Raw genomic sequence first — 11178 nt, 5'->3', positions numbered from 1 at the left:
TAGGTTAGGGGAAAAGGAAAAAACCCTTCCTTGTTCTGGGAAGGGTAGAGAGTCTAATTCTTGCACAAATAAGTTGAGTGAAAGAGGAGGTTTTGATTAAAAAATGCTGCTTGCATGCAGCCTCTGTGCTGGTTTAAGATACGGAGGGTCCACCTTAACTTTGTACATGAGCCTGGGGAAGCCTTAATTCTGTCTGCAGCTGCAATAAATGAGGCCTTTGAACCAATCAGGAAGGGAATATACAGCCAAACTCTTACAATTATGCAAAGTGCTTTATTTAATCTGCCCTGTCAAGGCTTGCTGTAAGAGAGCAACGTAAGTGCTTGAAACTTACTTTTGACTCCCTTGGGTGACACCCATGGCACTGAGTTGCAAGATGCCATGCTGTGGCTTTGGACACAGGGTCCTTCCTCCTGAACCTCCCCTGAATCACAGGACTAGGAGGCTGGTGGACAGGGGTACAAGGCAGCAGCTGGAGCGTTCAGCCAGTGCGGGCTGCCATGGAGAGGAAAAGCCCCAGGCTCAGCTGGTCCCGCTCTCTGGCCTTCTGTGGCATTAGTGGTCAGCTCCCTGCTCAGTCCTCCCGTTTCTGCACAGCAATTGAGGTGTCCGCACCTTTGCTGGTGTAGGAGATGAGTTCCTCCAGAGCTCTGCTTCCCTCTGGTGGACGAGCGCTCCTGCATGGGATGGTGTCTTCACTGCTACGGGCAAGCAGGAGCTGGAATCAGCTAGCCACAGAGACGTGTCACTGATACCACTAATTCCTTACTATGGGAGATAAGTGAGCAGTGTGAGGGGGTGCTGGGAGAGGAGGGCCAGACCTGCACTGCTGCCATTGCAAGCTCATCGGCCTGTGGCTTTTACTTGCACCACTGAGCACAGCCTCCACCTTGGGCTGTCAGGAGACACGTGTTTGTGCTTTTTCTTTAATCAGAATCTACACTTGGCCTCCTTCCCTCTGTGCTGGCTCTCAGAGTTCACCCCTCTCAGAGTTCACCCCTTTAGACCCTGGCTGTGTGGTCCACCAGGGATGACCATGCTCAAAGCATGGCTGGGAGGGCTGCTGTCCTGCCAGCAGAAAGGAATACCCAGGTGTGGAAGGCTGGAGCCACAACACCTAACAATGACAGAGGCTGGAAGAAAACCCAGGCATTTCTCCCACACCTGAGCTGCAGCCATACAGCTGTGCAGACCTGAGAGGCTGTGAGGCAGGCAGCAGCACAAGGACAGAAGGCCAGGCACTCACTGCCACCTTCTGGGGTTTGGCTGCAGTGTGCTGATGGCTGAGGGTGACACCCAACCCAGGGCTCACAGGCAGATTTCAGAAACAAATGTGGGGCTGTCACTCAGTAGGCTTGGCCTACGCTTATCTGATGCAGCTCAGAAACAAAAGGATGCTTCTCTAAGTGATATTGAGTAGTTTATTTTTTTCAGAGGGTGAGGAGGAGAAGAGCAGAGGGCTTCTTCTTGTGTCACCCCTGCAGCAGGAATGACCCACACACACACATGCAGTCAGGGAGGGGCAGAGACTGCAGGGCTCCAGCCAGCAGGGCCCAGAGGGGCTGCATTTGAAAGCCACAAAATGTAACAGAGCAGGGGGGTCACTGTGGTAGCAGCAGAGATAAAAAAACAGGGAGGGAGTTCCAGGGCAGGGTGCTGAGCTGAGGAAGAGATGCCTCAAGAAGGGGAACACCACTGCTTCCTGGAGGTGGGCACCCAGATTCCTTTTCCCCCCCAGGGACGACCTGGAGAAGACAGGCCCAGCCTCACGCCTCCTCTTTGGAGATGCCAACGAGCAGAAGCAGAGACAGAAGGATGTGTAAGGCTGCAGAACCTCACATGTACCCCACCTCAGGGCAGCCCTTGAGGCAAGCCTTCCCCAGCAGGCAGTGCTGCCAGTGCCACCTGGGGTCACAAGTGCCAGGGAAGCAGCCCAGGGCCCAGCTCCCTGGGGGAAGGACAGCCTGCCTAACCCACCAGCTTGTTCCACGGGACTGTGCTGAAGAAGGAGTGAGACTTCAGCTTTGTTATGCCTCCTCCTCCAGAGCCCAAGCGTCGTTTTGGATTGTACTGCAGGAGCTGCAGAGAAAAGCAATGTGACAGGAGGATAGGGAGATGGAGACATTGGAAATGGACCCTGCCTTTCCCCAACCTCTAGTCCCATTCTCCCTCCCATCCACCCAAACCCTCACCTCAGTGAGCAGCGATGTAGCAGCCAGGCTGAGACCCTCTGGCAGATGTAGCTGGGTGTGAGGCTGAATCCCTGATGGATGGTTTTGGGAGAGTGGCTGCAGGAGGCAGAGGGTGATGTTAAGAAGAGACACCAAGGAGGGGTGGAGCACCCTGTCGAGTCTTCATTGCCACATAACCCCAGCCCTACACAGCAGCCTTTAAAAGCCAGGGCCCTTAACACCCAGAGACCACGCACAGGCACTGGGAATCACATGTCTAAAGGAACCTGGTCAAGAACTGAGGTGCCAGCAGGGCAAGGCACCCTCCCAGCTCTACACAGGAGGCAGCCCTTGAGCCTCCTCCTTGCACAGCTCCTCAGCCTCTTACCATTCCTGTCAGCAACTCATACAAGAGAGAGCCAAAGCTCCAGCAGTCAGCTGCTTCAGTGGGCTCCATGATCCCCCCCACTTCTGCAGAAAGAGACAGAGAGCAGTTACAGCCAGAGACAGGGAGCACCAATGACTACACTGTGCTGGGCACATCTCACTGTGTGCAGAAGCCCCCTCTGTCCAATTGGAGCTACTGGACAGAGAGCTGGAGAAGCCAGGGGACACATCTCTTACCTGGAGCACTGTACAGCTCTTCCCGTGCCTGGCTGCAGTACTGGGGCTCCACCTGTGTCCACTGGCCAAAGAAGGTGAGACGGACATGACCTGCAGAGCAGCACCAGAGTCAAAAGCAGGAAGGTTAGGAAAAACTGGGGATTTTGGTCATAGCACAAAGCCAAGCCATATCCCTGCCACTGGGAGCAGCCAGGGCACTGGGCCCCTGTCATGCCCTGAACACAGAGGAACTGAGCATCCCCTGGCCCCACACACCCCTCCACTGGCCTCCCAGTGCTTGCCTGAGGTGCCCAACAGGTGAGACTGAATAGGTAGGCTCCAAGCTCACACATCTCAGGCTGTGGTGAAGAAAGAAGTAGGTTTTAAAGGGGAAGGGGGGGAGAAGGTTAGCTTTCTCCTTGCAAAACTCTCTGCATTTTTCTTTTTAAGCAATTTGTATCTCTCCAATTTGTCCCAGATGATGCCAGCTGAGCAGGGACTTGCACTGACAGCAATACCCATGGCTCAGAGGGATGGGATGGCTCCAGAACATCCCCAGCAGGCAGTTACTATAAGCAGGGGAAAACTAACCCACTAGTCCCACTAACCTCAGGCACAGTTCAGCTGGTCTCAGCTTCCCCAGGCTGGGATTTCCCAGGCAGCCAACCCCCACATGGGAGCAGGGGCAATGCATTTCTGTGGCTATGGCCCTTGACTCTCCTGCTGCAGAACCATCTCTTGTAATAGTTACTTGGAAAACCTAAGTGAGATCACACTTCCAATTTCAGAAATACCAAACCTTCCCAGACTCCCACTCTCCTCCAAAGCAAACACAAGAAAGTCCATGTCTTCTGGAAATGGGGAAGAAGCAGTCTCCCAGCTGGGAGACCAATTCCCTCCTTGGGGCAGCAGCACGGGGCATTACCTACCAGCTGCATCAAGCAGCAGGTTCCTGGGGTTGAGGTCCCGGCACAATATACCCTGTTGGTGAAGTCCCTCTAAGGCCAGGAGGATTTCTGCTGCCCACAGCTGCACCTGCTCTTCCTTTACAGCCCATGCTCTCCGGTTGTGCCCATGGGAAGCCAAAGCCCTGCATTGTCCTGATGGTGGCTGTTTGCTGAGCCAGCCACAGGCCAGGCTTGCTCCCCAAGAGGGCTCCCACACGGCTGGGTCAGGCACACTGGGTTTGCCAGAGCTGGACAGGGCAACTCCTCCTGCAGGAAGCTGCCTCTCACCCAGGGCCAGGAGGGGCTCAGCCTGGGAGGCCTCAGACACTTTCTGAGCTGGCAATTGTCCTGTCCCTGGCTGGCCCCCTCTCACAGTCTTTGGTGGAGGGACAAGCCCCTGGGGAAGCCTGGGGCCTTGTTGGGAGGCTGTTCTCTCAGATATGCAGCCCGTGCCGCTGGTTAGATCATTCCATGGGTAGACAACCAGGCCCTGGCTGGCAAGGTGGCCAGGGCATTTGGCTAATGCTGCTGGAAAATGGTCCACAACACCAGACACAGTCTGTGTCACACTCAGATCCTGTCCTCCAGCTGCAGCCCCACTGCCACCAGCAGGAGCCAGGAGAAGCTGGCAGTGGTTCCCTGAGCCAGAGTCTGTAGGGCCAGGGGACTGCTCCTGAGGGAGTGAGGCATCAGTGTTTCCCAATACTTGGTAGTTCACAGAGCCTGGGAGGCCACTGCCCATCCAAACAGGGAGGATGGATACTTGGCTGCCACCCTGGGAGTTTCCCACACCATCCTCTGTGCTGTGGTCCTGGAGGGTTTGAGTGGTGTTTGAATCGGCACAGTCCTGCTGGACACAGTACTTGGAGCGGAGGTGAGACCACAGTGTCCCCCCTGGAAAGCAGAAAGAAGAACAAGTGATGAGGCAGAAAGTATCCCTGGTTCCCCCACTGTTGACATGGCCCATTCAGGCCAAGGCCCACACAATGGGGTCGTGATTGAGCATCATTAACCTCCCCAGCAGCAAAGCTCAAGTCCATGCAGAATGCACCCCACCCTACAAGCACACCATGCCCAATGCCACACCTTCCCTAGGACCTGGCACACCTAAGTCTCATTCCCTCCTCCTTTAGCAGCCCTCTCCCCATTCTACACAGTCTCTTTGATCCCACCTCTGCCACTTCCATGTCACAGACAAGCCACATATTCACAAATGTTCTTGATTCCACTGCCATCCCCACTTCCCCCTGAAAACCTTTCCTTCCTGTGTGACAGAAATGCCAGAGAGCTCCCACAGCATGGCACGAGGCCATGGGTCAGCAAGGAGCCAAAGCAGCAAACCCTGAAGTCCACAGCATGTTGCCAGGGTTTCCCAGCCTCACTACATTCAGTGTTGGCTTCTTTCTCTAAACTCATCCTATAGCAATGCACCAAGAGTTGAGCCTGTTCTCCAACACAAGTCAACCTCCATTTGTCATTACTGACCTCCAGCTGTTGCTCCCTACACATCCATTCAACCAGCAGAGGGTAAATAAGCTCCGTGGGACAAGCCTCCACCTTGTCATACTTCTTCACCAGGATCTGGGACAACCTCAAGTATGCCTTCTTCATGTACCCAAACCCCAGTATGCTCACTGCCCCTTATGCCCTAATTTTCCATTTCCTCTCTTTGGTATGATCTCAAAATCCAGTGTAACCAAATCCAGTGTGACCTTTTGTAACCAAAAAAAAAAAAAGTTTTATAAAGGTCTTGTCAAAAGAGCGTTTTGTTCTACAACATTCAGGTGAACTACCTCACTTCGTTTTCCTTCTCCATCACCTTCCTGTTACGGTCAGACAATTCCAGTAAAATGAAGAGGTTTCTCTTTTCAAGATGCAGAATCACATCAATTTAATTACCTAAAGGCATGACCACTCCTTCCCCTGAGGTGCAGTGGCTCATCTCCCTAAAGACTAAGGCTGGTTTCCATTTAACACACACACACACAAAACCTCCTTCTCCTTGGAGGTCTCCATAGGCTCATTTCTAGGTTACATCCCCAGCCAGTTCTTATCAAACCTCTGCAATTCACAGCTGAACAGCTCAGTTCACTAAGTGTCCAAGCCCTGATACCCACCACCCTTCTATGAAGAAGACAGCTTACACAAGCACTATAAAAAAACAGTCCCAAAACAGGAGGGGAAATATACTTTGGATTTTAAAGAAAGGACAGTTCAGGATAAACCAGGATGCTTCAGAGATGGGAGGCAAGGCTGTCCTCACTCACCCTGCACATGCTCCAGATGGAGGAAGATGGAGTCCTCACTCACATAGTAGCACAACAGCTTGACCATGAAGGGGACCCCATGAGGGATGATGGTCTGTCGCTCACGGGTCTCAACGTGGGATTTGGGGAGGCTCTGAGGAGGTACAGGTAGATGGGTGGTAAAGCACAGTAGGGACCTGGGACTCTGTGCAACCTAGCACCTGGCAGGGCTGGAGGCCAGGCAGAAGGGAGTGTGCCTTCTGCCAAGCCCCATGGCTGCTCCCAGGTCACCCATGATGGAGCTCCTGCATCTGCGCAAACGTGCGGCTCATACAGCTCTGTCAGTCCCCAGCACCCAGCTGTGATAAGGCAGCGCTCTGCAAAGCTCTACCAAGATAGGGCACTCCCATCTGCACTGTGGGACCCAGAGCACAGAGCTGCTCCAGAGCACTGACTGCTCTGCAACCACCCGCTCCCTTCAGGAAGGAACCTGCCATCCCAACCCTTTCCCCTCCTCCCCTGGAAATGATGCTTCTCCCTCTCATGCCAGACCCTCCTTGTCCATTTAATGAAGTACTTCACTGTTAGTTCCAAGGGCACTGAAAAATACTCTAGGACTTGTAGTGAGCACACCTCACAACCTGTTTCAGGGGTTGACCCAGTTTAGTACAGGTTTGAAGTGTTACAAGTCAGAGAAACGGATGACCAAGGGGAGCCACTTCCCTTCTGATCACAGAGGATGGCTGAGGCAGCCAAAAGAAGATTTTTGAACCATCAACTTCATCCAGCCTCTGAGTGCTGCTATTTTTTATCCTCTCACCTGCCCCAGCTATCAGCTTGGACAAGGTGGCCCCAGCCTGAGAGAGAGAAGCAGGCAGATGAAACTGAAAACACCCACCTTGAGTATAAAGGTCTCACCAGTGGCTGGATCCTGGACAATCTGCACCTGGGAGAGTATACACAGTACTGGTCAGAAGGGGTGACCCAACAGCCTATAGGAATGACCCAAGGGTCTCAACTCTGGAACTGAAACAAACTCCCACCCATCTGTTTTGTGAGGTTCAGACCCCTACTTTTGAAAGACAAAACACAGGTTATTGGCAAGGAGACAGCCATGCAGCCAAGAAGCAGGAAATTAATTAAACTAAGAGGTGGCTCCCATGCCAGTTTTACTTCCTTCACACTGAAGGGTTTCACAGTGTTCTTTTTTGGCTCAAACCTGGGCCTTGGCAGGACAGGAGGACCACATCAGTCCTGACAAACTGAGATGTGTGAACAGCAGTGGTGAGCAATGTGCCATGCGTTTGTGGATACAGTAAGCATGGCATCTTCACTCCAAGATAATGAACTTCTAATTAGTTTATTCATCCAGACAGTTCAGCTTTTGCTGAAGTCTAGATTATCCACAGGAGTCCACCATTGTGGCACCTGGGCATCAAACACAATTCCATATGTGGGAAAGAATGAGGTGTATAAACCTCCCTGTAAATATCTTGGGAGGTCTGGTAAGCAAAAGTAATGGGGATGTTAACAGATTTCCCAATTAACACCTTAAGGAGTCTTGAGTCCTCTCCTATGAATTTTTCTGGGTGGGAATGGTGTGGATGCATACCCCAACATTGCTTGATGGATGTGCTGAGGGCTGGCACCCCCATTCCAGCTGCTAGAACCCTCCAGCTTATGCTCCCTTTGGTCCAGCCCCAGCCTCACTCCCCATCTCCAGGTCAAGTCATTACCTTATCAATCACTCCCACAACCTTACACCGTCTCAGGTTCTCCACTGCTGAGCTCAGTGTCCTGATCGGCCGGAAGCGCAGGCTGCTGTAGCCCTGTGACATGGTAAGAGAAGAGGATGTAGGACCTAGAAATGCTCTTGGTCATTACAGTGGGTGAAAAAAGCCCCTGCATTTTCCAGAGGAGGCAGCAATACTGCCCAGCTGGTCAACATGCAAACACTCCAATGGCCATTATTCATTTCTAACATCAGCTGGGCCATTTTCTTGGCTAACCCCTGGATTTCTATATTTTCTAGGGAAAGCTTGCACTTGCAGCAGAAGTAATAATCACACCAAAATTTGAAGCTAGACCTGGACTGTTTCAACATTAAGGGGATCTGTGTGGAAGGTAGTTGTGTTTCTTCTTGCATTCTTCCCACTAGGCTCTGACCTTGCCCTGCCTCACTCCCCTCTCCCTTCTTTAACCACCTCCTTCCCACAATGCAGAAAGCAGCCATTGTCTTTGGTTTCCATACAGATAGAAATGATGACAGATGGGAAGAGGACATTTCTAACATTTGACAGGGTGGTTCCCTGCAGCAGCTTATAATGTCCATACCCACTATGGTGGCAGCAAGCTAAGCATACACACTTTGGAGGGTGGGGTCCTGGAAGCACCCTAGGCAGCCTGGGCCCACCTCGGCTCCTTGATCCAGGCAGGGCGAAGAGCTGCCAGCTCCCTTGCAGCCACTGGCAGACCAGGACACTCGGCAGCTCGATGTGCCTGCCGCTTTCTCTACACCATCTTAGCGTGGTATCTGGCAGAGGCAGACAAGGAGGACCACTGGGGCTGCTTTATCTGCGCGTCCACACCCCCACCCCCGTTTCCCAGTGTCACAGAACCGCTGCCATCCCACCCATGCGGCCCCACGCCAGCCCCTCACCGTGGCAGTGGTGTTGCCACCCCCCGCCGCCCGCTGCAGGTGGCAATTGAAGATTTCCTCGGCTCGCCGCAGGTACTGGGTGATCTTCCGCTTCACGGCCTCCCGACGCTCCTTGTTGGGGTCAACTACGGTCGGTGCAAAGGGCGGGTGTGAGGGGCCTGGCTCGGCCCCGAAGGACTGGCCACAGTCCCCAGGGGGATGCCCCAGCCCTCTCACCCTCCTCCCGGTAGGGATCCACTCCCTGGACAGATGCCCCAGTGCCCTCAACAAACTCCCTAGCGGGACTTTCCCGTCCCCTTGTCATTCTCCCTGCAGGGATACCTTGGTCCCCCCCACGGGACTCCCGATATGTATGCCCCGGTCCCCTGGCTGGTGTCCCCGGAGGGATGCCCCGGTCCGCTGCCCCCGGGAGGCCGCACACACCCTGCACGCCGCGGAGCAGCACGTCCACGCCGTTCTGGTAGTGGTTGAAGGCCTCCTCGTAGTCCTCGCTGACGTCCCGCTCCAGCGCCAGCCGCAGCTGCCGCGCCGCCTCCACCAGGTAGTCCCGGCGCCCGCCGCCCTCGGGCCCCGCCGGGACGACGCGGCCCCGCAGCTGCCCCAGGTAGACGCGGGCCTGCGCCAGAGCCCGGGAGCAGGGCTCGGCCTCCGCCCGGCTCATGGCCCGGCTCATGGCCCCGCGCCGCCGCCCTGCGCCGCCGGGACACCGCAAGCGGGGCTGCGCGGTCAGCCGGGCAGCGACGCACGCCCCGGCCCCTTCGCTCACCCGCGCGGCCCCCCCGGCACGGTCCCCGGCCCCGCGCCCCCGCCGCCCCCGCGGTGCCGCGCCCGGGCAGCGCGGCCGCCAGCATCCCCCGGCGCCGCCGGGCGGAGCGGCAGGGGCGCGGCAGGGGCGGGCGGTGCTGATTGGCCGCGGATGAGATCATCATCATCATCATCATCATCATCATCATCATCATCATCATCATCATCATCATCATCATCGCCCCCTGGGGGATCCGTGCCCGGGTCCCCCCGCCCGGGTCCCGCCCCCACCTCTCCGGAGCGCGGAGAGCGCTGTCATTTCATTTGCTTTATTATCATCCTTATTCACCATTAATTGCCCTTAATTAACCAAGCTCCCGTTCATTGAATTGTGCTTTTGCCGCCGTGTTTCCTTTCCTCCCATAACGCGTAATCAGCTGTGTTTTAATTAGCCTTTGTCTTTGCCCTCCACCCGACAGGTGGACCTGCACCCACCGGTGCAGGTGGTCAGCACTGCTGTGCTGTCGGTGCTGCACCCATTCCAGCAGCTCCCCATTGCCACAGTTGAGATGGTGGGTGTCTTGCCACTTCATCATGGCCAGCCCAGGGTACCCCTGGCTCTTCCCAATTTCCTCTTCCAAGTGGGTGCCACTGGCCCAGACACTGAGCTCTCAGCCAGCCCTTCTACCAGCTCTTGTAGACTCTTTGGGTTTTACCAACTTATTCCAAATGTACAAGACAGGGAACATCAGCACAAATGCATTAAGGTGCAGCAAAGGGACAGAGTAATCAAGATGCCAGCAGGTGGTTAACACATGCTTTGTATGTGGAAAAGATCAGTCTTTGGCTTATGCTAGAAACATGTATTCCTGCCCTCCTGGCCTGGCTTCTTCTCGTAAGGCCAGGAGGCCTTGCAGGGCCTGCTAGGTCACTGCAGTTATTAGTGAAAGGGATTTGCTGAACCAGGAGTGCACAAGTGGTTTCTACCAACTGGCCAACTGGTTTGCTGTGTCTGTGGGATGGTTGGTCCCAGCCTAAATAACTGCCTTACCACTGGCATGGCAGGGGGCCTGCAAAGGGAGAAGGGCTGGAATGAAAGCTAAGGGATACCCTTGGAAAAACTGTGCTAAGATTGTTTGGGAAGAGGGAGGCCCCTGCATTTTTGTCCATCCCTTGCTAACCTATGCACGTGTCCCACTACAGCAGGAAATGATCCTAAGATGGGGGTTTTCATTTTGTCAGGAGCTGGCCCTGTGCTGTGCCATCACAGCCACACCAGCCTGGTCACTCACTGTGCTCAGCCCCTGCTGGACCTGGTTCTTGCTGTGGCACTGGCAGAGGGTGCACCCGTTTGTGGCTGACCTGTGGTTACTTCATACCCTGCACACACTTGTAGGGGATCTCCCTGGGCTCAGGTCCCCATGGCAGCTCCTTTGCACAGCCCAGCCTGTTAACAACAGAACAGGACAGTAAAACCTGTGCCCACAGCTCAGCTCAGCATCCAGACACCGTCTCTCTTACAAAGACCATTTCTTTGGGAGTATGAAAGTATTAACTGTGCCTCAGAGGGCAGGTCTAGGAGGGTGCAAAGCCATCTGCTTTGTAAGACAACTCACTGACCAAATACAATCGGTGTGCTTGGTTCTTTGATTTCTCCTCAAAATACTTCCTGTTTCCTTTTCCAGCCTCTGCCTAACAGAGACCATTTTTTTTCTGCCCAGCCTATTTATACCCCACGGTCTCTGTGGTCTTTTAATTCCCACCAGAGACTGGAGGCTCCTCCTTGAAGTGAAAAGTCTGAGCAGGCA

At 54.5% G+C, this 11178-nt stretch overlaps 1 protein-coding gene across 1 annotated transcript; it reads right to left on the bottom strand.

Moving 5' to 3' along the window:
- Nucleotides 1-1403: 1403 nt before the first annotated feature.
- RPS6KL1 (ribosomal protein S6 kinase like 1) lies at nucleotides 1404-9384 on the bottom strand. The gene is made up of 10 exons (XM_053979723.1): nucleotides 9050-9384; nucleotides 8627-8751; nucleotides 7704-7796; nucleotides 6866-6913; nucleotides 5989-6121; nucleotides 3704-4615; nucleotides 2796-2885; nucleotides 2560-2642; nucleotides 2193-2288; nucleotides 1404-2079 (listed from the first exon to the last, which is right to left on the bottom strand). The coding sequence occupies exons 1-10, from the start codon at nucleotides 9297-9299 to the stop codon at nucleotides 1969-1971; spliced, it is 1941 nt and encodes a 646-aa protein (XP_053835698.1). The 5' UTR covers nucleotides 9300-9384; the 3' UTR covers nucleotides 1404-1968.
- Between the last annotated feature and the right edge of the window lie 1794 nt (nucleotides 9385-11178).

Source organism: Vidua macroura, chromosome 6 (genome assembly GCF_024509145.1).
Source record: "Vidua macroura isolate BioBank_ID:100142 chromosome 6, ASM2450914v1, whole genome shotgun sequence".
In the NCBI taxonomy this organism is placed as follows: domain Eukaryota; kingdom Metazoa; phylum Chordata; class Aves; order Passeriformes; family Viduidae; genus Vidua; species Vidua macroura.
Note: the sequence above shows the minus strand (reverse complement) of the source record. Positions and strands in the feature narration are given on the sequence as shown.